We start from the raw sequence: 27,610 nt of genomic DNA on the forward strand, positions 1-27,610 counted from the left end.
CGAAATGAGCAGTATAGAATTTTACAGTCAGCAATTTTAATTTTGTTGTTGATTTTCTAAATGTAAATATTTCAACATGTTATAGAACAACGCGCATTTTTTATAAGCCAAATGACGCAAATAAATCTGTGTATAAAATATATTTTCATACGTACAAATTGTAGGTGGCTTTATGTTAAACAGAATATTAAAATTAGTTAAATTATGCACTATACAGATTAAAAAAGTTCTTCTTCTTTACACTCCTTTTACCCGATAGGCTGTCGGATTTTTTGTTGTCTGTGTAGTTCATTCCTCTGGTTTTACCTGCTTTTACCATTTTAATAATCCAGCTTTTTCTTGGCCGTCCTCTCTTTCGTTTCTTTACTCTTTGCTTTCTAAAATTCGCTGTGGCCATCTTTTACCTCCCATTCTCTGTACGTGCCTAAACCATTCCAATTGTTTTCTGGATATTTTAATTATGATTATGGATTCTTGGTTTAGTTGTTTTCTTATTTAATCATTTTGGTTTTGTCTTTCCTGATTTTATTTTATTTGCCTTAATATTTTCATTTCAATAGCATTAAATTTACCTTCATGTTTCTTTTGTAATATTCAGCTTTTATTTGTATAGATGTACCTAACTATTAGTATGTTAATACTTAGTAGCACGTAGCACTGAGGCCACAATTGGCCCATTGTGCATCCTTCCAGGGAGCTGTCATTCTTAGGTTATTGTCTATACTGCCATTTCTAAAACGTGGACAAGTCACCAGTGGACATCTGCCTTATGTGAGCAGGTGTAGGCCAGGACTTCGCTGAACGTGTACTCTCGTATTGCCGATAACTCCGTATGTTCACATAGAATATGTTTTACAGTTTCGTCTTGTCGTTCACACTTCCTGCATAGAGGTGTCTCTACTAGCCCCAATGCGTTAAGGTGTTTACTTAGTTGACATTGATTAGTTAAAAAACCTACTGTCAAGCCTAGGTTTTTCCCATGAACTTCTTTGATGCTTTCTTTTCAAGGTTAGGTTAAGTGTTGCCTTGGCAAGACTGCTATTGTCTTTATTCCCATTGTGTCCTTTTATCCACCTCAGAATAATATTATTACCATCCTAAGCTTGAATTAGTGAATCATGATACTCTATTACTAAACCTGATGTGACACGTGGTCTATTCAAGGTTAGTAGCGCTTGTCTGCTATCTGTGCAGATCATTATAGTTTTCCCTGCTATATCTTTTTGGGTTATCTCTTTTGCGGCTATGGAGATACCAGCGAGTTCTATCTGAGCTATGCTGACATTTGTCCATTACCCCTTTACTTTATTCTTAGGTTCAGTGATATCCCGCATTCTGAGCCTTCTTTTATTTTGGAGCCATCGGTATATAAATACGCATTTGCTACATTTGACTCCCTATAATGTTTTGATTCGATTTTGTAGGGTTTGTTAAAAACAAACTTAGGTTAAATTGAGTCGCAGCCTACCTGTAGCAGGGATAGCATATCCAGCTCTTCCGGCCAGAAACCAGTTTTCAATTGTCCCATTCCTCATTGTCACGCTCCACTTCTTTGACATATATGTTTAGAGATGTAATGCAAATGAGTAACTACATTGCAGCAGTTGGTGTTGCTTTTTTGGCATCTGTTATATTTAGGCAAGCAATCCGCTGAATATGGTTAAATTTGTTAATCGCTGTTATAAGAAATAGCTCCTTAAGTTAGCATTGGCCTGATGACAGTAGTGTAGATCCAGGCAAAAGGCCCCAGGTGCGTTTGGCCGTTCCTCGACATTGTAACTCATTGCGACTCATAGACAATATATGCTCTTCTAGCTCTATCATCTAAGTGGAAGTTGCACCAAGGGTAGTACCAAGGTATTTAACCTCTTCAGAAAAGTTACACTAATTTAGTATCCTTGGGGGTATTAAGCCCGTGATTCTTCTTTTTCTGGTAAAGATGACCGTCTCTGTCATTTTAAGATTTGTAGATATGTGTTCCTTGCACCATGTTTTTATCAGTCTGAGAGCAACTTGTAGTTACAACTAAGACGTGATAGGATGGTTGGTACGTTGAATCTAAGAAGTCTATTCTAAGTTGGATAGGCGAATATTGTAATTAAAGAAATGCTAAGACTGAAAATTTATATACTTAGAAACAGCGAAGTAAGATGGCCAAATTCAAAGAAGTAAGACTGCCAGATTCAGGCCACTAAACTAAACAATCGTACGATATACTACTATGGATATATATCTACAAAAAATACGAATGGAATAGCTATAATAGTTATTAAAAAAGTTAAGAACTGTCGTAGAATATAGGATAGAGTCGTAGTACTCAAAATCAATGGTACACCCATCAACATGAATATTATTCAGGCATATTCTCTGACTTTCGAAAACAGAGCACGAAGTGAGTAGAAATAATATATAAAACACTAAAGGAAATACTAATAAGGAATGATAGAGGATATCGACTCATACAGAAATAGGCCCATACAAAAAAAGGGAGTCAAGAAATAGGCAGTTTAATAATGACATATTTTTCCAGTTACCACAGTAATCGACAACTTAATAATGAAAATATCCAGCTGACTATTCCCAAAAAGTAAAAAAAAAATCAAAAATTCCGTAAAATGTGCAAAAACATATCCAGTAGCGGATATGTTTACACATGAAAAAAGTCTGTAAAAGAAAAGTTCCAAAGTGACAGAACGTCCAGAGGTTAAAAGATATCATCGCAAAAGAAGAAGTCAAAGATGAACCTAAAAATAAAATAAACAACATAGACAAGGACATGAGTAAACGAGCCAACTATGAAAACAAATTGGTTGACCAAATTTTGCAAGGAATCTGCAAAAGACGAATGCACAAATTAAATGAAATGGCCACAGACAGATATCTATGGGAATGGATCATATATACGATCTCACGACAAGCACTATGCTACTGTTTGCGATAAGATCATTTAAAAATCCTGATAATATCATACAAAACACGTATTCATGATGTTCTTAAACTTTCTTATCCCTTTTCTTGCATACAGGAAGTGTAAATCGTGAAGATAATGAAAGTTTTGTGATAAATAAGTAGAAAAATAGTGAGTTTATAGCTAAATTTTATTTTTTTCTCTTATTCTGGTCACATTAAAACATAATTTAGATTTTTCTATCAACGTTTCAAAATTGGGACACTAATCTGTTATAGATTCTTAATTACAACATTAGAAATACGTTAAATGGCTTTATTAACAAAATCTATTAAAACTCGGGTGGTATAAAAGTCGAAATTTGTTTGGTCTAAATCACTGTTCAAGTTTTCTGTGCTTGTACAACATCAATATGAAGGTACTGGTTGTCTTATCCGTGGTCATTGCTGCCGCTATGGTAAGTAAAAATGTTTTTATTTATTAATTTAAATGAATTTAATTAATTTTCATAAATTGTTTATTTATTTGTTGTTTGATTAAATGCTAACTGTTGAAACTTTTGCTTGCCATTTTTGCTTACTTTTACTAATACTATTTATTGTATTGCCTGTGTTCTTTTGAGTAAAATCTCTTCCAAATATGTCGTTAATAACAACTATCTGATTATGCTCAAGTTCAGTAAATGCATATTTTTACATCTACTTAGTTGCACCATAGAATATACCTAGCAAATATTTTCAAAAAGCTATATCTGTGTTATCTGATCCGGCATTTTTCTTATGTAGCTCTTTTTCCTGCACCTCTAATTCTGATACTAATACTATTAGGATTTACGAAAGTTTTGTAGTTTTATGAGTCGACCTTAAGAATACTTTCATCATCATTATCATCTTTGGCTCGACGATCCTCTGTGGATCCTGGCCTGATCTAAGATTAGTCGCCATTCTGTTCGGTTTCTGGCAACAGTTTCTGCCATCTTCTGATATCTACTATCCCTAGGTCGGTATCAACTTCATCTAAATGTCCTAATTCCTGTCGTTAGCTTTTTAGCAATCATGTTTTCACTCATTCGTATAATGTGTCCGGCCCATCTAAGTCGCTGTGTTTTAATGAAGGTTAATTTTAGTTTTTCTTTGATTATTTCGTGAGTGAAGTTATTTTTGGAGTTCATACTATGCCCTATTTGTAAGGTTTATTCGTTTTTTGCTTGTTTTATTTGTAGTAGTCACTAGCGAGCCAAGATACGATTTCCAAATGCTGTTTCCCGTTCTTCATTTGCTATAGGATCCTTAGTAACCAATATGTACCTCGTTTGGTCTTCGTTTTTAACTAGACCGACCTGTTTCGCCACCGTTTCCTAGCTTGCTACGCCCTATTATGCCAATGTCCTCAGCATATGCTAAGATTTGTATTGATCTATTGTAAAAAGTACCTCCGGCTTTAACTGACGTTATGTGTCTCGGGGTGTCTTTTCCAAGGCAATGTTAGATAGAAGGCAAGCCAGGGCATCCCTTTGTCTAAGTCCATCCTCTATCTCAAAGGATCGAGAATTTGAGTCCAGGGCATGGTCTCATTTTGCCAGACAAGAAGTAAAAGTTTAGAATACTTTATCGCAGACAATAAGTGGTGATTAATTTGGTCTTTGGTTGGTGTTTATTCAGAAATTCTTTGTTAAGTACAATGCTTATCTACTCAAATCTTTACATTTGTGGAGGAGATTAATGTCAAATTGCATTGATTTAAGCAGGTTTTCGAAAGCGATGTATTCAATTTTTTTGTAATATTGCTTGAAACATTTGTGATTAATTCTGCACTAGATATTTTTCTTTTCTTTCTCTTATTCTTGTTCTTGTTGTAGTACCATATCCTCATTGGACATTCACGATCATTTTGACCTACACAGGTTTTTCTAAATTGGCACTGAAAAGTTTCAAAGATCTTTTTCGAGTCCACTGTATTATGTTTTTCAGTCACAAGAATGGCCATCTACTCGGCCTCTTTTTTGCATTTAATTTATTTTAAAATTTGATCTGAAGCATTTGTGACTTATTTGTGCTTATGATAAGACTTCCTATAACGCCACTCGAAAAAAAAAACGCCACTTTCTATACTAAAAAGACGTTTTTGGTCGCGACCTATTCTTTGCAAAACATTTGCGTCGATAATATTTATTACCTTTCAATTCAGTACGATTTATTTCTATTGCTTTACATCATCATCAACAGTTATTCCATCAATGGTCAGATGTAGGCGTTCCTTAGGTGTGTCATTCGTTTTTGTTCGTTGTTTTTTACATCTATTCATGACCAGCAGTTTACCATGAGTTCATCTGGTTTGAAGTCTTCCTCTACTTCTCTTATTTGCTCTTGGTTGCTATTCAACAATTCGCCTCATGTAACGCTTGTCTTCCATTCTTCCTAAGTGTCATGCCCAGTTCCATTTTACCATAGCAATTTTGTGGATTACATCTATTACTTTTGATCGTCTTCTTATTTTTTCAGTAGATTATCGCTCTTACGATCTATTGGTTTTTATTTTGTAACCTCACTTTAGTATTTTTTGAGTTTGTGTATCACTATGTTGTGTGGTGGCGGTAGCTCAGCGCAAATACAAGCTTATTGGCTTAACAATCTGGAAGGCCCGGGTTTTATTCCTATCACACCAGCTAAGCCGCCTCCGTGCTTTACAGGGCACGTAAATCAGTCGGTCCCGGTTACGCAAATGGTCGTTACGTCATGTTATGCATGCGCGCCTTAAACCCAAACTCTAGACCTAAGCCAGAAGGTTACGCGAGCTTTACCTTACCATTTTTTTTCTATTATGATCCATGCCTCTTTGATATACATCAGAGCTATAAATACATAATATTTGAGTATTGGAACTGTTGCCTGTATATTTAGTTAGAAAATAAAAATAATAGTTTACATTATTAAATCGTACTTATACCCTCATTCTAATATCTGCAAAGAGATCTCATTTATTATTCAAGTGACATTATTTTCTAATATGTCAGTGTATTTAAAATAGTTTTAGATTTTGTTCTTTTAGTTAATTCATTTTATAACTAGGTTATTGCTGCCTACAGCTTCCACTCTACGCCTTCTACAATTTTTAAACAAACAAAAATGTTGTTAATTAAGACAATGTACTCATTTATTTCTCTTATTCTTCCAGGCTACTTACGGAGGGGGTGGTTACGGAGGCGGTGGTGGTTATAATAGAGGCCGTATTCAGGTCTACCAAAATTTCTTCCTTCCACCGCAAGAAAAAGACATCCTCCATAATTACCATCTTGAGTGCCAACAAGAAAGTCAATGTGGTATGGAATACATCAGAAGCCCACACCAATATGAAAGCTACCAACCTTTGGGAGAGTATATGTTCTGCATATGTCAAAAATATGGATTCATGTACCCTAATGGACGTTTCAACTATAACATGCTAAGTCGCAAACTTGGATTGGTCTGTGTTGACGAAGATCCTGAGATTTACATCAGAGGTTGTGCTGTTCCTTCCCATAACCCATATTCCACTGCTCTCGGCCTCATTAACTGTTTGGACAACTACGGATTCCACTACCTTGACCAATGTGTCTACTAATTTTTTTATATCCTTTTGTTTTGGATTTCATTCATAATAAAAAAATGTTGATCACAGTATAAATAAAGGATGAAAAAGAAATGCATATTTTTTTATTTACCATATATTAGAATAGAATAGAATATAGTTTATTTGGCCAATACACAAAATAGTTTTGTTTTTGGCTTGTAAAACTGATTATATACATGCATTATAAAATTTAAGTAATATTTTTTTGAATTTAAATATTAAAGGGACCATTTAAATTAGTACTTGCAATTTAACAAAAATGACAAACATATTCAATAAAAACAAACAATATTTTTATAACAGACCGGCAAATATCCTGACCAAACTAGCAGTATTGTGTAAAATCTCTGTCTTTTAATAGAAACAATGTTTTAAAAGTGTGATGTGATTTTAATGTTAATTGATAATAAGTGTAGAATATTTTATTTTTTTTTCAAACGTCAAATAATGATGACATTACTTATCTAACTTGATCCTGTTAAAGTTTAATGTCTCCACCTGCAGCAGTTTTTTCCCATTTCTTTAGCGGAGGGAAAAATGTTGTCATGGCAACAATATGAAACATGTCACAAAGCAACACTACAAATGTCATTAACAACAAATAAACATCATTTTTATTTATAGTAATATTAAAAGTACAATTAGTTAATGAGGCATTTTCAAAATTGAAACCGTGCAAAAATGTTCCCGACTCTTGATACGCATTGGTAATTGTTGATGGTACTGATGGTCGAGAACAACTTTCAGCAATCATTCCCGATGTTGGCGGCTTGCGAACAACAATAAGCTGTCTTTAATAATTGCAAACAACTGTCAAACAACTGTAACCAGGGAGACGCAAATCCCACCGACGACTTAATTATTTTAGTTTCTAACATCTAGACGACTTTGATAGTTGTCACAGTTAATTTCTAGTAAATATAGCGTATGAATTGTACTATTTATGGTTGAAAATTGCTACGTTTGAAGAAAAAATAGTATACTTTATTCGGCAAAGAAGCGACTTTTCTTGACTTGCCCTCTATTACGCGCCTCACTTCGTTCGACGCGTAATATCGGGCGCGTCAAGAAAAGCCATGCTTCTACGCCTCATAAAGTAATATACTATTATCTGGTAAAAAGTTATACCAATTAAGATCAGTCGAATTTTTTATTTCTTGTCAACCTAAAACGTTATGCTCTAATAGCATTTCTAGATCTTGTACCGTGATCATTGAAGTTGGATTTATTTATTTAATTAACTTACCTTTATTGGTATGAATTTCAATTAGCGTCTCAATATACATCCACTAGCTCTTTGTAGATGGTTTTTGTTAGCGTAGAGTTCATTTTTAGGCAAACTTCATTGCTAGCTGCATTCTCTCTCTCTCTCTCTCTCTCTCTCTCTCTCTCTCTCTTTCTCCAATGGTGCTACAGCCCAAATCGGGCCTTGGCCTCCTCCAAACTATGCCTCTAACCTTGTCGGTCCCGCGCCGATCTTCACCAGGTTCTCACGCCTAGCAAATTTTGCGCGTCCGCTGCAATTTAATCCTCCCATCTTTTCCGTGGCCTTCCTTTTGGTCTTGCGCCATGCATTTTACTATCAAGGGCTCTTTTCGGCAATCTTTTTGTCTCCATTCTTACTACATGACCCGCCCAGCGAAGTCTCGGAAGTTAACCGAATTCTGAGATCGGTGTCTCTTTGAACAGTTCGTAGAGTTCATGGTTATACCTGGATCTCCATATTCCGTTTTCGTTAATAGGTCCAAATATCTTTCTTAGAACTTTTCTTTCGCAGACTTCCAGTTTTCTTTTTGTCTCTTCTGTCATCACCCATGTCTCGCATCCATAACATACTATTGGTCTGATAATAGTTTCTAACTCTTGCCTGTGTTAACTTTTTTGTCTTTTGAATATTTATTTCTAGTCCGGTCTCTTTCGTCTTTGATTTTATGCTAGCTGCATTCAGGTCGCTTATAAATTCTTGTAGTTCTTTAGGATTATTATCAATCAGAACGACGTCGTCTACAAATCTTAGATGGCTAAGGTATTCTCCATCAAAGGATATTTCTTTATTCGGCTAGTTCATTTTCTTGAGTTGCAGTGAAGAGCTTTAGTGATATTGCATCTCCTTGTCCGACGCCTCTGGTAGTAGGAAATTCTGGAGTGTTTTCATAAATTTTTTCCTTGTTTTGCTTGTCTGTATAATATTTGGTAGTAATTACAGGTCAATTTCTCTACTCAACTATTTATACAAACTGTACACCAGAATAATAACCAATAGATTGGAAGCAAAATTTGAGCTATATCAGCCAAGAGAACAGGCTGGTTTTCACCCCAACTACGGTACAAATGACCACCTATAGTGCATAAAAGTCTTGATTGAAAAATCAATTGAATACAATAGACCCCTAGTTCTAACATTTATAGACTTCCATAAAGCGTTTGATACTATCGAACTACCCGCACTTCTAAAGGCATTGGAAGAGTGTCAAATTGATCATAGGTTCACCAATATTATAGAAAATATATACAGAAATGCTACAACAACTATAAATCTGCACGGTCCTACCAATAAGATACATATCAGGAGAGGTATTCGACAGGGAGATACTATGTCGCCTAAGTTGTTCATTACTGTACTTGAACATGCTTTGAAGTCACTGGAATGGGAAAGTAAAGGAATAAATATTGATGGTGAGATGCTTAGTCATCTACGATTTGCAGATGATATTGTTCTGATTTCAGATAACCTAAAGGCTGCCAGTGATATGTTGAATGAACTCAGCGATGCAGCACGTAAAGTGGGTCTAAATATTAACTACCAAAAGACAAAAATGGTGACTAATTTAGTTTTGAGCCATCCTTTAAGGGTAGAAGACGTCGAAATTGAAATTGTTGACAGATGCATATACCTTGGACATACGGTAAAAATTAGCAGAGATAATCAAACTGCTGAGCTGCTAAGAAGAATAACACTGGGATGGGCAGTATATGGAAGACTGCATGATATTTTTAAAGGTGATATACCTATCAGCTTAAAAAGAAGAGCCTTTAATCAGTGTGTCCTGCCTGTCCTTACATATGGTGCAGTGACATTTACCCTAACAAGGACATCTACACGAAAACTACAAGTGACGCAATGTAGAATGGAAAGATCATTGTTAGGCATAACGTTGAGAGATAGTAAGAAATGAAGAAATCCGTAGAAAAAGTGGTGTAGAAGACATTATAAAACACATAGCCAAAATTAAACGGAGGTGAGCAGGATACGTCGCTAGAATGAAGGATAATAGGTAGACCAAAAAAATTTTTTGGTCCACCAGAGTGGAGATCGAGAGCGGATAGACGAAACCCGAGAAGATCACTCACAAAATGGACTGACGACATAAAGAGGATTTGTACCAAATTTGTGCCGCTGGATTGCAGCGGCGCAAGATAGATCTGAATGAAGGTTTTTCGAGGAGGCCTATGTTCAGCAGTGGACGACTATGGGCTGATGATGATGATGATGTATATATTTGGTAAAGCCTCTATGTACGGTTTGTTAAAGGTAAGCTTCTATTAATTCCTTGGGGTATATAGAATCGAAACTCTTCTTGAAATCTATGAAGGTTAATGCTAGCGGTACTTCATATTCTTTGGCTCTACTCATTAGTTCTCAAAGCATACAGATGTATGATAGGGTACTGAATTCACTTCGTAAAACAGCTTGTTCTCTTGGCTGTTCAACATCTAATGCATTTATTAACCTGTTGTTGATGATATTTGTGAACATCTTGATTCACATGCTTGATATTCTCTGTTATCACAACAATTATGTTTGCTGTATTTCTGTGATCTGCGGAAATCTGCTAAGATTTTCCAGGTTTTTTTGCCAGCCTATTTAAGCAGTTCCACTGTTAAGCCATCAATTTGAGCTGTTTTACCGCTTTTTATTTTTGTAATTATCAATTCTACTTACTCCGAAAGGATCTCTGGTACATTTTCTTGGTTATTAATTGCTTCCTTAAGTGTTTTATGAGCTTTGTAAAGTTCTCTTTTAGTTTTTTTTTGTTCTCGATTGCATTTTCTACCATTCTTTCATTGTATTGTAACTGTGTTACGTTTCCTTATTGTCTTACAAAAATGTGTGTATTGTATTCACTCTCTGTTGCTACTTACTTTTATGTCCCTTCTTGTTTTAGCAATATTTTGGTTTTATCAGAGAGTTTACTATGTTTATTTTATTGTTGCGGGCCTTCGATTTCTCTGGCACTTTTAAGGATGGTTTCCATTAATTGAGAACTGCCGATTTGATCATGTAATCTTTCACCATTTTTCCTTTGATAGTGATCTAAGTCTTCTTTCAGATTGTTAATTTTTATACCAGCTAGTATTGATTTTGTGATTAATTTCTTTTCTCTATTATTTCTGGTCTTAGATCTAGAACAATTTTTGCTCTGATTAGTCTATGGTCGCTGCCTGTTTAAAATTTATTTATTACACTGACATGTTTTGTTGTAGCAATCTTGTTGGTTAGAATGAAGTCAATGTCTTTCTTAATGGTCCCCAAGTCCATTTTCTGTTTGATTTTTTCATATAGAATGTATTTTGCAATGGGTATGTTTTGGTAGTGGCCAAACTGAACCAGTCTTTCTCACTTTACATTTCTCTCACCGACTCCATATTTTTCCATGACTTGTTCCTTGCCGTTTTTCTTCCCCACTTTGGCAGTAAAGTTATCAATTAAATACTTGGAGTTACTTTAAGTTGCAGTTTGGGTAATCAGTGTGGCGTATATTTATATATTGTATTTCTTTGATAATTTTAGGTTTAAGCAAGCTACTCTATCCAAGGTATTAGACATTTAGATATTTTTATTACTCTTTGTTTCCATTTCTTGTTGATTAGGAATCCAATACCGCCTATTCTACCCGTTGATGTTCCTTGGAAGTAGAATGTGTTTCCTGACGCTCATTCTAATAGCTCTTCATCTTTCCGTCTTACTTCGCTGATTCCTATCACGTCCCATTTTATATTTTTAGTTATTTTTTCCTGTTCTACAACTCAAGATCTAAATCCAAAAATATAGTTTTATAGTGTTCCCTATACTCTGCTTTTACAAGTATCCTCACTACTCTTTTTTGTAGATTAAAAATTCTGTCAGCGTGATAAGAGCCAACTTGAACAGTTATTCCGTATTGTAAATTGCTATATAAATGTGCAAAGCAGCACATTCTAAGGGTATAATTAGGAATCATATATTGTATAGATATATATATATATATATATATATATATATATATATATATATATATATATATATATATATATATATGATACAATATCTTCTGTTTTTCAAAAAAATATTTAGCTGATTAAAAGTTTAAGTGAATACTACCATCTATTTACAAAACACACTGTACAAGAGAAAATATATTGTGTACACTCACTAAACAGCAATTAAAAAGACCCATCAAGTAAAAATGAATTACAACTGTTGGAATAAAATTAAAATATACTTACTGCAATATTAGAAGTCATTAATAGGGATAACTGACATTAAAACATTATTACCCAAATAACAATGTAAAACGGGCATTTTAATAGAAAGAATTCCTGGTACTATTGAAAAGAAACTTGTTTAAAAGGAGACATTTGTTTTAATAGACATCATTGTTTAGGTGACTCTTGGTGGTGCTACATACTGAATACATCAATTTTTCAATATGAAAGCTGTCGTTATTTTCTCATTATTTATTGCTGCCACTATGGTAAGTATAAAAATTGTTAAATTTAATTTTTTTGTATAATCGAAGTTTACTCAATTTGACATAATAAATAAAATCCCTTTGTTTTGTTCTTTATTTCAACGTATCGTTTTAAATGATTACTAACGTATCTTCTTTTAGTTATTCTATTATTTACTTGTCTTCTCTTTTTTTTCTTCTTCTTCTTTTTATATAAACATGACTCTGTTTTTCAATGCTCCTCCAATAAGTTGTCGCTCCATCGTTTTCGTGGTCTTCCTACTGCTCGTCTTCGTATTGGGGAGTCGTCTCTTGCCGTCTTTACTATTGATCGTTCCATTCTACTTTTCTACTTCTTTCTCAGTGCTTGATGTTCTCTACCTTGCATCTACGTCGTATATTTGTATTTCTAGCTCTGTCCCATAGTGTTTTATCATCAATTTTTCTAAGTATTTTTATCTCTGCTGATTCTATTATCCTTTTTGTCCTCTCTGTGTCAGGTCGTGTTTCTACCGCGTATGTCATTATTGGTCTGATGACTGTTTTGTAAATTTTGCCTTTTATTTCTTTTGCAATCTTTCTATTTCTCCATATTGTTTTATTCACGCAATCTGCGGCTCTGTTTCCTCTATTCCATCACTTGTTCTATTATCTGATCTTCCAGCTCCAATTTACATCTTAGTAAATTTGCTGCTATAACCATGCATTTTGCCTTTTTTTGGTAAATTAACATGTTCAATTTTCCGAAGGTTATATTAAATTGATGCAGCATACGTTATAAATCATCTTCACTTTAAAAGAGTAGTATTGTGTCGTCTGAATAGCAAATTATTTTAAGTTATTTTTCTCCCATTTTGTATCTTGTTAGTTATTACGTTTTTTATTATTTCATCCATAATCAGGTTTAAAAATAGTCAGTTAGTTCTTCTTCTACTTTTATTTTGGTAGATATTTTCGATTGTTTTAATTATTCCTAAAGGTATCTTTCTTGTATACAATAAGTGGATACCGTCCCTTAATTTCACCCGGTCAAATGCCATCTTAAGGTCCACGAAACATAGATATGCCGGTTTGTTGCATTCTAATGATTTCTCTTGCACTTGCCTCATTATAAATATAGCGTCTGTGCATGATCTTTCCGACCGAAAACCGTGTTGTTCTTCTGCCAGTGTTATAATTTTATTCAGTTTATTTGTTATCACTTTGGTTGGTAGTTTAAGTGTTGTATTTAATAGATTAATTTCTCTGTAATTATTTGGCTCCGATTTGTCCCCCGTTTTGATAAGAGGTATTAGGATGCTTGATCTCCATTCTTGAGGGATATTCTTTTGTTCTATTATTTTTTGTATTAGTTTCAGTAGTTGTTTGGTCAGATCTGGTCCTCCATACTTTAGGGGTTCGTTCGGTATTCTGTCCTCTCATGGTGATTTTCTGTTGGGATTCTGTGCTAAAATTTTTGGATGTTTATACATATTTAGTAAGTTATTGGAGAACTTACTTATAGAAATCTAGTCATGATGTTCAATTTAATGCATGCATGTGTATATATACTATTGGTTTAGAAACCATTTCGACGTTATTTGAAGCACAATTTCCATTTATGTCGGTTGTTCCATTATCCTTCTCTAAGTTCTTTGAAACCCATTAATTTTCTTACCCCTTTCATCCATCTTTTCTTCTTCTTGATCTATTCTATCTTCCTGTAAGTGTCCATGCGAGTACTTGATTCGGGAGTCCATTGTTTTCCATTCGCCGTACATACCAAGTGAGCTGCTTTTATTGTATGCCAGAGTTGGTCTTATTACGTCCATTTTCGTGGCTTCTGTCTTTCTTTGGTTTCTTTCTGTTCATTGTCACGTTTAATTTCGTATAATAGCACACTTTTTACCAGAGATTTATAGATATGAAACTTTTTGTTCTTTGTTATATTCTTGTTCTAGAGAATTACGTTAAGGTATTCTGTAGCTTTTCTGACTAAGTATTATTCTGATGTCAATTAATTTCTTGGTCTAGATATTTGTATTCATCACGAGTTCCTATCGCCTTGTTGTTATCTAATACAAGGTTTGTTGTGTATGTTCCAATGCTGAAGTATTTGGTGTTTTCGGCATTAGGTATTAATCCTCATTTCTGAAATGTATGTATGAATTGCATGTATATCTTATGCCAAAAAAGAACAAAGGACAGTTAAGAGCGTTTAAAGCTGTCTAAAGCAGTTAAAAAGATTTTTTATTTAGAGGAAAACAACATTGGCTCTTTCATATATAATACTTTATATAATATAGTGCTATTTATTTGTTTTTTATCGTAGGCCAGCTATGAAGGTCATTCATATGGAGAAAATCCTCATGAAGGAAGATATCATGGAAGACGACACTACTTCAACAATTTTGTCCTTGCAAGGCATGAAAAGTCTTTTCTTCATCGTATCCACTTAGAGTGCCAAGAGGAGAGTTCATGTGAATTGGAATATATACAAGATCCATTCCAAAACGAGGATTACGAACCTTTGGGGGATTATATGTTGTGCCTGGCCAAGAAATACGGATTTATGGGTAGACATGGACAATTGAAGTTCGAGAACTTGAGATACAAGCTTGGAATGATCTGCGGTGAAGAAGATCCTGAGTTCTACATCAACACTTGCGCCGTTCCTGCTGACTATCCAGTCAACACGGCCTTTGGTCTATGGAAATGTCTAGATAATCATGGTTTTCATTTTCTGAAGGAGTGCTTATAGTTCCTTTTGTGATTACTTTTTTTTAATTGTAGTTAATTATTAAATACAAAATAAATGTTTTTACCTATAAGAAATATTGTTTATTATTTTAAATTTTCCAGATCGGGTATGCCCCAAGATCGGGTATAACCACTGCCATAAAAAAAACCGACATGAAACTAAACAATAATAAATTAAAGACAGAGACTTCTTCTTCCCTTCTTTTTCTTTTGGTGCCTATCCTCTGTGGATGTTGGCAATCACGTTGGTCCATACAACTTTGTTGACAGCTGCTCTAAGACAGAGACATAATACAGAATCAAGGACAGAAGCTGTATACATCGAAATTCACGAGTATATAAGGAAATCAATAAGGCAATAAGAAAAAGAATAAGGCAAAATACCAGAGACAACAATAGTTAAAAATAAAAAAAATATTGACAAACTACTGCTAGGTCCAGAGTTAATTTCTTGCCAAATAAAATATGTATTCAATATCTAAAACAATTTGGATCAAGACATCATACCGGCAACTAGTGTTAACATCTTTAAAAATAAATTTGATAGATCTTTATTTTAATTATAGGATTGTGTTATTTTAGGACCGTATTATTTATTTACTGTCTCACAATCTTTATATGATGTACTTAATATTATATTGATGTACTTAATTGTAACTTTATAATTAGTATTAGTTTTATAGGGATTTTTTTTGTTTTCTTTTGGCATAATAGGAGCTCGTTCCTCTCTCCTCATTCATCATCAAGTGATATCAATATGCATTTTGAACTAGACAAGTGCCGTGTTCTAAATCTAGTAAGAAGAAAGGTTCAGCCCGGAGGTTTGGATATGAAAGATGGCCAAAACATCGAGGCAATGGGGGAAAATGCTATATACAAATATCTCGGAGTAAAGCAAGCGCGGAAATTTGACCATAAGCAAATCAAACCAAACTAACTTCCAAGTTTCTGCGAAGAGTAAGACAGCTAAATCGGTCATATCTTAATAGTAAAAATCTGTTTAAGGCATTAAATACATACGCCTGTTCCGCGCTTAGCTACTTATTTGATATTATTAAGTAGTAAAAAACGAATATAGAGAGTCTCCAGCGGAAAGTAAGAACACTTCTCACAAAGGCGCAAAAATACTATCCACGCGCTCAGTGCAGTAGAGGGAAAAACATTATCGCGGTATCAAAAAGGAAGAGGACATGGACATAGATGAGCAACTGGATAAATAGGTAGCTAATTTAAGAACCTATTTTCAGATACAGGCTACAGGCTACAGGCAAGAGACATCTACTTTACATCGAGCAATTCGCGCAATAGATGACACAGCACCGCTCAAACTAAGGCAACAAGAAATTGCCATAAACCATAAATAAGCAAAAAAAAATGCGCACCTGGAGTATACCTCTGCATGGGCGACATCTCAATGAGATCAGCCATGAATAGGTCGACAATACAGCGTGGAACTGTTGGTTGACATCAGGAAAGATGTTTCTGAAGATAAAGGGGTTTCCTACTTTACCATTTAGGATCATTACTTTCTCCAAACCGGCCATCTTTCTTATTATTAATACGTCCCAGACAGAATGCTTAAAAACGACAACTATAAACTTAACTAAGACCGCAGTGTACTCACAGACCAACCAGTGGTACATAATAGACCGGATCTCATACTGGTTAATAAACTTACTAGACAGACAACATTAATAGATGTGGCGATACCTAACAATAATAATATGCGTGTTAAAAATACAGAGATCTGTAAATACAAATAAGGAGACAATAGAGAATGGAAAAAACTCAGATGATATCTAATATTCTCTCTACTATTGGAGTTAACAGCTGGGTCTTAATGATCATTTCTATAAAAGAATTCAAAAAGCGGTACTGCTCTCAACATTTTTGCGTGTAAGAAAATTTTTGGGAGATACTCCAACGTACGTAGTCACCTAGGGCTCGATAACAGGAAACAGTCCCACCAGTGCTCAATCCTTTTGATACCATAGGTACCTGGGATGAGTGAATTTTCCCCTTAAAGGGAGTGTGAGCTAAATCTGGATAACAATAATAAGAATAATTTTAGAGATAAACAAGAGGCATGAATGTGATAAAAGCTATAAATAGCAAAAGCCGACAACAAATACATCAAATACATTAGAAAAAGGACAGAAAATGGAATGATTTTTAACGAGAAAAATCAGATCATATATATTGTTGAAAAATACTATATAGAATGGTACTCGTTCGTCCAGTGTAGCAAAACCCAAAAACCACGATAAAGAAAGAAGAATATTAAATGCAGGATTTGAAACACTACCAAAAAATACTAACCAGGAAGTTAAAAAGCCTTAAAACAGATGAAGAATGGAAAAGCTTCTAGAGAGGACGGAACAATAAAAGAAATGTTTACAGCTGGAGATCAAACTAAAATCAAAAAAACTTATTAAAGTGATGAAAGATTAGTTAAAGAATAATTAAAGAAATTAATTAAAAAAAGATTATTAGTTATAGAAAAGTGTAACGAATACAACGAACCTCTTCATTTGGTATTTGTGGATTACAATGAGGCATTCGATTCCATAGAACTTTGGGCTGCATTAGGAGTAATGAATAACGCTGGGATTAATTCCAAATATAGAATACTCCTGAAATGTATATATATATACAACAATGTAACTATGCAAATAAACGTAGCAGAAGGTCTAATAACAAGGAAAAAAAGATCGGAAAGAGAGAAATTAATTAGATGTATTCAAGAAGTTAAATTGGAAACAACGCAGAAATAAAATCGCTCGCAGACTTTTAAATCATCTAAAATTTGCCGATGACTTCGTACTGGTAAGCAATATTCTATTGTTGTAAAGTTTGAAAAAATAAAAAAAAAAAGGTAATATTAATTGGTCAAATTATTAGGCTTAAACTGTAAAGGTATTGATTGATTTCTTAACCCCTTCCGACTTTTTTTTCTGCCATGAAAAAAAAAACGGTTAATTATCAAAAACATATTTTATTGAAGATAGGCATTAATTTACACAAAACTCAATATATTTACGAATGCCATTTGATCATACATTCTATATTAAATCCGACATTACATTTAATGCATTTTTTTTTCTTACATTAGTCTTATATATTGCTCATTTTCTGTTTTCCTCCGTTCGTCCTTTCCAAAAAATAATTTACAGGATCTTTCCTAAATGACTGTGGGACACGTTTTTGAGATAACTTTTGCAATGAGGGTCGGCCAAGATTTTTGGATTGGAAATTGACTTTACTTGAAGATAAGCTCTTCTATTGGCCTTCTAAATTCCCAGAGCGGTATAGTCTTATTAGCGTGACAATCTAGTAGTCTAGACAACTGTCACATCAATAACGTTTGTAAAAATGGGGAAATACCATTTTTTGTCCCGTATTGATTTTCGATAATTATTGATGTACCAATCCAATTTATCCACGCCACCCATGAATGCATTGTAATTATGTATACAGTGAGGTTAACACATCCCTTGGTGGTTTGACAACATTATGACACATTTATTATCTTTCCATATCCATGACACCAAACACTTCATTTTTAGTATTAAATCTAACATCTATGGCACCGTGGTCTTCCTTCTTTAAGTGGGTTTCTGACTTCACCGGACAATTGTTCATTATGTTAGATCTCACTGTACTTTTGACTGCTATTTTTTATCCGTTAAAATCTCCATCAAGTTAAAACTTGTAACAAAATTGTCAAAATAAAATGGTGGTTTGAGGGTTTTCGATAACAGATATATTATTCAGTATCACAGATGCTCCTAAACCTTGGACTTCACGCTCATCGCTCCTTTTTCCAGTGTATAATTCGGTATGAAAACAATACCCACTTTCGGCGCAACACATTGTTCACTGTTTGAAGCCAAACCGAATTGGCTTTCCCCGAATAAATTGTCAAAAATAATAATACTCATAGTATCAGACCATCTGCTCACCCATACTTATATATTTTATATAAATATTGTTGATTTATCTTAGAAATCAACGGACTAATTTTAGTTTACGTGACTTTTTATTTAGACAAGCATTATCATTGAAATGTAAATTTCTTTTTATTTCTAACTACCTCTTTCTTAATAAACATTTTCTTACACTGTCTATACATAAATCCTTATCTTCACACCAATACATTTGTTCTTGAGGTAACGAATGATAGCCTGTAAGTATCAAAAATCCCAGAAACTTCCTTAGACAATCCACCGAGAACGTAAAGTTATGTCCGTTATTCTGTCGAGCATATGCGACAGAATGTTTTACTGTATCACACATAATGTCGTCATCAAATAGCATCTCGAACATTTCTACAGTGTTTTATTTAGCGACTGCCTTATTTGTTCTTTAGCCAGCCACTTTTGTCAATCTGAAATTGGTTTTAGTTTCGGAGCTTTAGTTTTCTTTTGACGCTTCTGTGGGATTTCGTATTTTAAGTGTCTCATCAGGTGTCTCGTTTAGCGGTGATACTGATTCAGTATTTATAGCAGCTGGATGTATTTCCAATTTGGCGGGAACATTTTTAGGGCACGTGTCTTCTAGTATGTCGTCATCTATTTCTTCAAGATTAGACATATCATCGACTTGGAAAATTCAACAATATCAATTTCATCATCTTGATCGTCATTCAAGAAATGGGGATCATTTATAATATCCTCTTATTCGGCCAATGTATAAAATCGCTTGGTACTCATCTCTGAAAACAATAAATAAACTTCTGGAAAAATCATTCATCGCCATTATTTATAGTCAACATTATTAGAGCATAAAGATACTAAAATCGAAATAATATTATAGAATGTGCTACGATAAAAAATACACAGCATTAGCCACGAGCCCCAAATAGGTATCGCGCTAAAAATCATAGTAAAGTCCTGTGTGTTAGTAATTAAAATTTGCACATGTGATAACTAGCTAATATAACTTATAACTGAATAATATACATGCTTAAAATTAATTTAAAGCTAAAAACAATACAAATTTCTGATAACTACTGCCAACTGATATAAAAAAACAACTTGATCCCCAAATGGGGATCGTGGCAGGGAATGGGTTAATGGAAACATATTAGCCATTGGTTGTCTGGTTACGAAGGAGTAACTTTTAGGTTGTGGAAATTTTTGATGTGCTAATTAGGTTGAATTGACGTAAATGAAGATGTTATGACGTGGTTAATATTAATTTGTTGCCAACTTATTTATTAGGGCCAGATAGTACTGGCCTATTTTATATTATAAGTATCAATATTTGTTCAAATAAAGTCGCCTTACCAACGTTTATCGTTGAGATACAACACATTTACAGACGTTTTTCATTTAATTTTTTTAACTTTTGCAAAAAAAGAAATCGAATAATGAGAATTTAATGTTCTCTAAACAAAATATTTTAAAAGAAGAAATTTGTTCCAAAGGTCCTCAGCTGTCGTTTAGTAGTAGCAGATATTATATCAGTAATTTAAAATGAAAGTATTTATAGTTTTATCTTTATTTGTTGCTGCTGCTGTAGTAAGTATAAAGTTTTTAAAATTTCTAAAAATGTCTTTTTAATTCTAATTTTTTTAAAGCTATCCACTTATAAATGCGGACTTTCTGTTTTTCTTTTTCATTAAGTTCATAGCGTCTTACGCCTTCCGGTTCCTGGTTTTTATTCTCGCCTGTCATTTCAATCTCCAATGTGAAGATTCCTCTCCGACATTGCTCTTTGAACGTTTCCTAACCATGTCTCTTTGTTTATTTCAATTATTACCAAATAAGTCACCTGCGTTAAATTTCTTTAATAATAGTTGTTAAGACTCTCATATTTTATCGTACTTGGTCATTGGGTTTTTGTTCCAGTTTTGATTTTCTGGCAGATCTTCGCCAGAAGTCCATTTCTAAGAACAAAAAGCCGCATTCTAGGAATTTCTTTAGCTACGATGTTTCGCGTCTATATAGTAAGATAATTTTAAAGATTGAGTGAAAGAAGAGGTGGGTTTTTTTTAGGATATATCATTGGACCATGTTGAATTTATACATCCTTTAACCTTTTCCCCTCATACAAGCCTTTCTTCTATTTCCTTTTCAGTCCGGTCACTATCGTTAATGGTTGCATCTAAACAGGTAATTCTTCCGATAGGATATTTCTTGCTTTAATTTTTGACATGGCTTGTTTGTACAGTTGTTTTATTGCTACAATATTACTATTATTTATTGAAAAATTTTCCAGGACTTTTTTTACCTTTACTTGATCTAGGTCAAGAAATAAGAGACGGATCTCTTGATTCCCTGATATTTTTTTTCAGTCATTTGTGTTATAGTTAAATTGTATATTGTAAGTAAGTATATTGTTAGTATAGTGATCGAGAGATGATCGTCTAGCTCGGAATTCTACCTGTTGTTCTGTTTTATATGGTTCATACTCTATTTCGATTAATATTTTAAGGATTTTTCCTTATTTTTTAAGATTTTTACGTCTAAGGCTACTGATAATAATGCTTATGCTTATACTTTTGTATGGTTTTATATACCTAGCATGTTTCGTTTTGTAGATATTTAGAAGAGAACTATAGATTTTGTATTTTTGAAGATTTTTTATTAATAAGTTTTGTGTTTCTACTGTAATATAACAAACAAAAATTATAATTTAATTTTATAAACATAAATCAAAATATCTCTGCGATGAGCGTCCGAACCATCTCCTCAGGTTTTTCAGCCACGAGTTCTGGCGTCTTCCTACTGATCTTTTGCCCTGTACTTTTCCTTCCAGTATAATTTGAAGTAATTCGTATCTTTCGCCTCTCAACGCATCGATAACCTAATCGATATGCTATATTTATAAATGAATTATTAAATATGCATGCTCGTCGAATGCGACGGGGGATCCAATCAATTATCTACAGTCAGTCATTAAATTTTCAAAATAATAAACTTTTTGCATATAATCCAAGTAAATATAAAATATGATGTGGTGCAATTCTGACCTGACATCATGTTTTTTACTATACCCTGTATATACATATGTTGATGGCACGCTATATAAACTACATGTACTATGCGTCTCACGTCGTTTGATTTGATGTGTCATATGCTAGTATTAGGCTAATTATTTATTGTGTAGTCAGTCCGAGGCCTTTTTCAGGTCAATAAAGCAAATTTACCTTATGCTTTATATATAAAGTAAATATGTCTATTATCATCCATAGTGTCATGTGATATGTCGTCTGCCGCTATACGATCATTAATAACGAAGACGATGTGTAGTGCCCCTTTGGCAGTATGTTTGTATGTTTTTTTATCTAAATATATTCGTTATATCCTTCCCTTTTATTTGCTATGTCGCATGTTAGGATTCGATCAGTTGTTTATTTTGTACTCAGCCTGAGACCTTCTGTAAGTCAGTAAATCAAAATTTGTTTTATGCTAAATCTATTTTTATATATAATGCCCTATGTCCTCTTTATCTCGTATGTGACTATACGTTCATTAATAATAAAGATATTGTGTAGTGCTCTTTTAGTAGTTGTCTTGTTTGTTTTTTCTATTTAAATATATTCGTTATATCCGTCCCTTTCATTTGATATGTCGAATGTTAGGATTTTTATTTATAGTACCATACGATATCTCGTATGTTGTTATACGTTCATTGATAATGAACATACTGTATAGTACCCTTTTGGTAGTCGCCTTGTTTGTTTTTTTTATCCGAATATATTCGTTATATCCTCCCCTTTCATTTGCTGTGTCACATGTTAGGATTCGATCAGTTGCTTATTTTGTATTTAGCCAGAGGACTTCTTTACATCAATAAATCAAAATTTGTCTTATAGTAAATCTGATCTATATATATATATATATATATATATATATATATATATATATACATATATATATATATATATATATATATATATATATATATATATATATATGTATTTATATATCATATATATAAAGACCATCTTTACAATACGCTAATTTTGTCTTTTGACATGGAAAACTTAATCTTTCTGCTTTTATAATTTTTACTATATATGGCTGGTTATATAAGTCTTTCAATTATCGGTTGGTTCTCACTCTGTATTGCTAGGTGGTGTTATTTTTAACTTGTTTATATAAGAATTTTTCTTTCAGCAACTCTAAATCGGTTCTTATTGTGTTTTGTCGTCGTCCGTGTTTCAGATGAATACGTTATTACAGGTCTTATTGAATAGTAAATTTTTATTCGTAGTCCGGGATACATTTTTGAATTTTATTATTTTTTTGTATCGGAAACAGCAGAGATTTCCTTCTTGTATTACGTTGTGAATTTCTATTGTAACGTTGTTAGAGTGTATCGCAGCAACCAAATATTTAAACTGATGAACCCTTTCAAATTTGTACTGGTGCACTGTCACGTTCGGCTCTGTTCTATTTCTTCGTTCTGTTCTTTTTATAGTGACATATTTTGTTTTATCTTCGTTGATTGGGACGCTAATTTCTTTTGCGGCATTTTCCAGTTTAATGAAGTCTTCCTTAATACTAATAGTTGTATTTTCCACTATATTCATATCATTGGCAAAAACTAGTAAAATGGGAGGACCTTGATTTGCAAAGAGAAGAGTTTCTGTTTTTGTTTTTCGTACAATGCTCTTCAAAATTAAAGAACAGAACAGTTAAAGTCATAGAAGGAATAACAAATGAACTATTAAAATATTGTGGAACAATGATGTAGACTCCTAAAGAATGTCTCTCCAGTCGCCATTATCCATCGCCTCTTTTCGCCAAACCATAATCCCATATTTTTCATATCTTCATCAATGCTATGAAGGAACCTTATTCTGGGATTGGTCCAACAGTATAACAAAATAGCAAGACCCCAAACATGGTCACTTCAGCCCAGAAGACAAAAACAATAGTCATCGGAAAAGAACTGACCAGAAATAAAATAAAAATTGACACAAATAGAGCAGCAGGATATCTAGACAATACAATAATGAGAAACAAATATATTAGGCTGAAAACTAAGACAAGAATTTACCAAGCAATTACAAGGTGTCCAACAATGACGGCAGAAACGAGATCTGATACATCCAAAACACAAATATTGCAGGAGACAACAGAAATGCGGAAAAGATAGACTAGTGGATACTGAAAAGGAGGAGAAAATGGAACAATGATATAAGCAGAATGACACGCGATAGGGTATTTAAGATAGCAGGAGACAAATTGCTGTTGAGTAGAATAAGTATGGCAGACCACGGAAAAGTTAAAGTGACAATATAATACAAAGTCACAATCCATTAAAACAAAAACAGGCAGCAGTGCCTAATCAAAAAATGGATAGAAGAACAAAAAGAAGATTTAGCAGCTAGTCATATCTTTTCCAAATTTCTACTACTTCAATCTTCCCGTAACCAGGTTACCTTCGCTATTCTTTATAATAATTTCAATTCTTGGTTGAAAGTATTTTTTATGTATTTTACTTCCCGAAAGAAATATCTATCCGTGTCGTTCATTCTATTAAACACTAGTTCTTCCAAAATCTTTTCTTCGTGTGCTCATTTTTGGCTTTTATGCTCTTTTTTGCATGTACTATGATATCTGCATTTTAGTATATTTTTCTCGTTGGGATGCTGCGTTTCTCGTTGTTGGGCTTGGTTCTTTTTGATCCGTAGAAAATCATTTTGATTTTCTACCAATTTAAAACTGTCTGCAGTGCTGCTTGGTAAACATTTATTTTATTGTTTGTGTGTCTTTGAAAGTCTCCGTGTTCCCCGTTCCTCCGGTCACCTTATTGGTAATGTTATTTCACGATCTATAGAATCAAAGGTAGTATTAAATTCTTTAAAGCTAAGACAGAAGTCTTGCTCCGTTCAATTTTGGGATATGGTGACACCATCAGGCCTTTACAGTTTTTTCACGATTTCCCTCCACCCTTCCCTGTGCTGGGCTAGTTGTTCGGCTTCATGTAACCCTTGGTTAATCAATGTTTTTGTTTGATTTTGTTTACCGCTTGGAGATCTTCCCCTAGGTCTCTTTCCTTCGACTATCAGTTTTTCCATCGTACCTGTTCTTCTAGCAATGTGTCCAAAATACTGCAAATATCTCTGTTGTATTTGTTTAAGCAATCTATCCTTTACTTTAAGTTGTTCTAATATCGATACGTTAGTGCGATCATCAATCCAGGATAATCTTAACATGCGGCGGTATATCCACATTTCAAAAGCATCTATTTTATTTTTATCCGCTTTCTTTAAGGTCCACGTTTCGGATGCATATGTGGCTATAGGAAAAATGAGTGCCCTTACCAGCCTTAGTTTTGTGTGTATTGTTATGCTAGAATTTTTCCAAATTGTTACCAGTTTCATTATAGCTGTTCTAGTAATAGTCAACCTTCTACGTATCTCTCTGGCACACCTTCCGTCTTTTGTTATTAGGGATCCCAGGTATATTAAACTATTTACTACTTCAAAGCCCCCAATTTCTTTAATATGTTAAAGATTATTCTGAGCTACGTCTACTATTATGATCTTTGTCTTGCTCCTATTTAGCTTTAGTCCATATGTTTTGCTTTTCTCCTCCAGACATCTCATTATGCCTTCCATTTCTTCTTGATTTGCCGCGATTATGAAAGTGTCATCAGCATATCTCAAGTTACTGATTTTTTGACCTACCGATATTCCACCCTTCGATCCGTCTAGTATCTTTCGCGTAATGTGTTCGCTGTAGATATTAAACAGAGTTGGCAAGATTATGCATCCCTGCCTGACACCTGCCTCTGTTCTAAAATGATCGGAATGGGTGTTCTTTATTTTTACTGTGCACTTATTATTTTCATATAGACTTCTAATTAGCTGAATTAAGTGGTGGGGTCGGCCAAGGCCATCAAACATAAATAAAAAAAAAGTGGTGGGGTGTTCCCATTTCCGCTAGTATGAACCATAGCTGCTGTCATTTGACTTTATCGAAGGCCTTTGTGTAATCCACAAAGCACATAAGCATAGGAGTATTGAATTCACGAGTTTTTTCGATTAACTGTCTGACATTAAGGATGTGTGCTCTTGGGCCTTTTCCTGCGACAAATCCCGCTTGTTCTTCTGATATCTGAGGCAATAGAAAAGCTTTTAGTCTTTCATGTATTATATGAACCAGAACCTTGTTTGCATAGGATATTAGGGTTACCGTTCTGTAGTTGCTGCAATCTAGCGGAGTTCCTTTTTTGAATATAGGGATGAAAGTGGATGTTGTCCAGTCGATCTTTTGTAGTTTAAATTAAATATATTATGATATACGTCAATACTTTACATGGAATATACATATATTTAAGCAGAGAAAACACCAATGTTAAAATTTTTTGTTATTTCAGGCAAACTATGGAGACGGTTCTTATGGAGGAAATCCCCACGAAGGAAGATATCATGGAAGACGGCACTACTTCAAAAACTTTTTCCTTTCAAAACATGAAAAGTCTTTACTTCATCGTATCCACTTAGAATGTCTAGAGGAGACTTCGTGTGAATTGGAATACTTAGAAGATCCATTCCAGTACGATGATTACGAACCTTTGGCGGATTATATGTTATGCCTGTCAAAGAAATACGGATTTATAGGTAGACGTGGACAATTGAAGTTCGAGAACTTGAGATATAAACTAGGAATGATCTGTGGTGATGAAGATCCCGAGTTTTACATTAACACTTGCGCAGTTCCTTTTGACTACCCTGTCGAGACATCCTTTAACCTGTGGAAATGTTTAGATAATCATGGTTTTCATTTTCTTAAGGAATGTTTATAGTATTTTATGTGTAGTATTTAAATTTGTAGTTGTGTATTAAATATAGAATAAATGTTTTGACATATATGAAATTCCTTTTGGATATTTTAAAGAGACAACTCTTTTTTTTTATAAGAGGCATATTATACAATAAAAATGAATAAAAACCGATGATTAATATTATAATATAAGTTGTTTTGTTATTATCTTTAAATTATGGTGTTGATGTTTTAATATACACCTATTACTGAATGTGTATGTGTTTTTCATTTCTGTTTTTTAATAAATATCTCTCACATAATTTCTGTAATGTAATACTGTACTTATACTTTGGAAAACAAATAAAACGAGAGTTTTCTGTTTCTAAATCAGTATTTCTTAGCTTGTAGCATTCTCTCAAGTTATGAAGACATAAGATTCTTCTCCTTCCTATCCTTTTCCTATCCGGGATCTTCTCTTATCCAGTTATTGCAGCTTTGGTGTATTGATGGTTTCCATTATTTTCATTCTTTTATTAACTCTTCTCATCACTTCGTTGTTTGGTTTGTTAAATGCTCGATTCATGATATCTTCAGGATTCTTCTATATATCCACAGTTCTACTGCTTCTAGCTTCTTGGTAGTTGCAGCGTTAAGGGTTCCCGCTTTCATTCCATAAATTAGAGTCGAGAAAATATAGCAACTTGCTAGCCTTACTCTAGCTAGTCTAGTTTTAATTGCCTTTCTCATTTTATTGAAGATTGTTCGTGCTTTTTCTATTGTACATTTGATTTCTCTGGAGTAATCATTTGTGTGATTAATTATTGTGCCCATAAAGTTGTAGTTTTCACTAGTTCTAAAATGTGCTCATTAATTATCAAGCTTTCATCATTATTTTGGGTTTTTGATAACGTCTA

At 33.7% G+C, this 27,610-nt stretch overlaps 3 protein-coding genes across 3 annotated transcripts; all 3 read left to right on the top strand.

The window, feature by feature from the left end:
- The first annotated feature begins 3,205 nt into the window (after window positions 1-3,205).
- On the top strand, window positions 3,206-6,589 carry LOC140439287 (uncharacterized). Its single transcript, XM_072529109.1, has 2 exons — window positions 3,206-3,365; window positions 6,083-6,589. The coding sequence occupies exons 1-2, from the start codon at window positions 3,321-3,323 to the stop codon at window positions 6,506-6,508; spliced, it is 471 nt and encodes a 156-aa protein (XP_072385210.1). The 5' UTR covers window positions 3,206-3,320; the 3' UTR covers window positions 6,509-6,589.
- A 5,498-nt stretch (window positions 6,590-12,087) lies between these two features.
- LOC140438163 (uncharacterized) lies at window positions 12,088-15,042 on the top strand. Its single transcript, XM_072527875.1, has 2 exons — window positions 12,088-12,252; window positions 14,540-15,042. The coding sequence occupies exons 1-2, from the start codon at window positions 12,208-12,210 to the stop codon at window positions 14,966-14,968; spliced, it is 474 nt and encodes a 157-aa protein (XP_072383976.1). The 5' UTR covers window positions 12,088-12,207; the 3' UTR covers window positions 14,969-15,042.
- A 5,288-nt stretch (window positions 15,043-20,330) lies between these two features.
- On the top strand, window positions 20,331-26,971 carry LOC140438164 (uncharacterized). The gene is made up of 2 exons (XM_072527876.1): window positions 20,331-20,489; window positions 26,308-26,971. The coding sequence occupies exons 1-2, from the start codon at window positions 20,445-20,447 to the stop codon at window positions 26,734-26,736; spliced, it is 474 nt and encodes a 157-aa protein (XP_072383977.1). The 5' UTR covers window positions 20,331-20,444; the 3' UTR covers window positions 26,737-26,971.
- The last annotated feature ends 639 nt before the right edge of the window (window positions 26,972-27,610 follow it).

The sequence above is a fragment of the Diabrotica undecimpunctata genome, chromosome 4, assembly GCF_040954645.1.
Source record: "Diabrotica undecimpunctata isolate CICGRU chromosome 4, icDiaUnde3, whole genome shotgun sequence".
Lineage (NCBI taxonomy): Eukaryota > Metazoa > Arthropoda > Insecta > Coleoptera > Chrysomelidae > Diabrotica > Diabrotica undecimpunctata.

Bases quoted from the DNA above. Each gene is read 5' to 3' on its own strand.
- LOC140439287 (XM_072529109.1), top strand. From the start codon at position 3,321: ATGAAGGTACTGGTTGTCTTATCCGTGGTCATTGCTGCCGCTATG. The intron at 3,366-6,082 runs GTAAGTAAAAAT...TTATTCTTCCAG, and splicing joins TGGTCATTGCTGCCGCTATG to GCTACTTACGGAGGGGGTGG.
- LOC140438163 (XM_072527875.1), top strand. From the start codon at position 12,208: ATGAAAGCTGTCGTTATTTTCTCATTATTTATTGCTGCCACTATG. The intron at 12,253-14,539 runs GTAAGTATAAAA...TTTTTATCGTAG, and splicing joins TATTTATTGCTGCCACTATG to GCCAGCTATGAAGGTCATTC.
- LOC140438164 (XM_072527876.1), top strand. From the start codon at position 20,445: ATGAAAGTATTTATAGTTTTATCTTTATTTGTTGCTGCTGCTGTA. The intron at 20,490-26,307 runs GTAAGTATAAAG...TTGTTATTTCAG, and splicing joins TATTTGTTGCTGCTGCTGTA to GCAAACTATGGAGACGGTTC.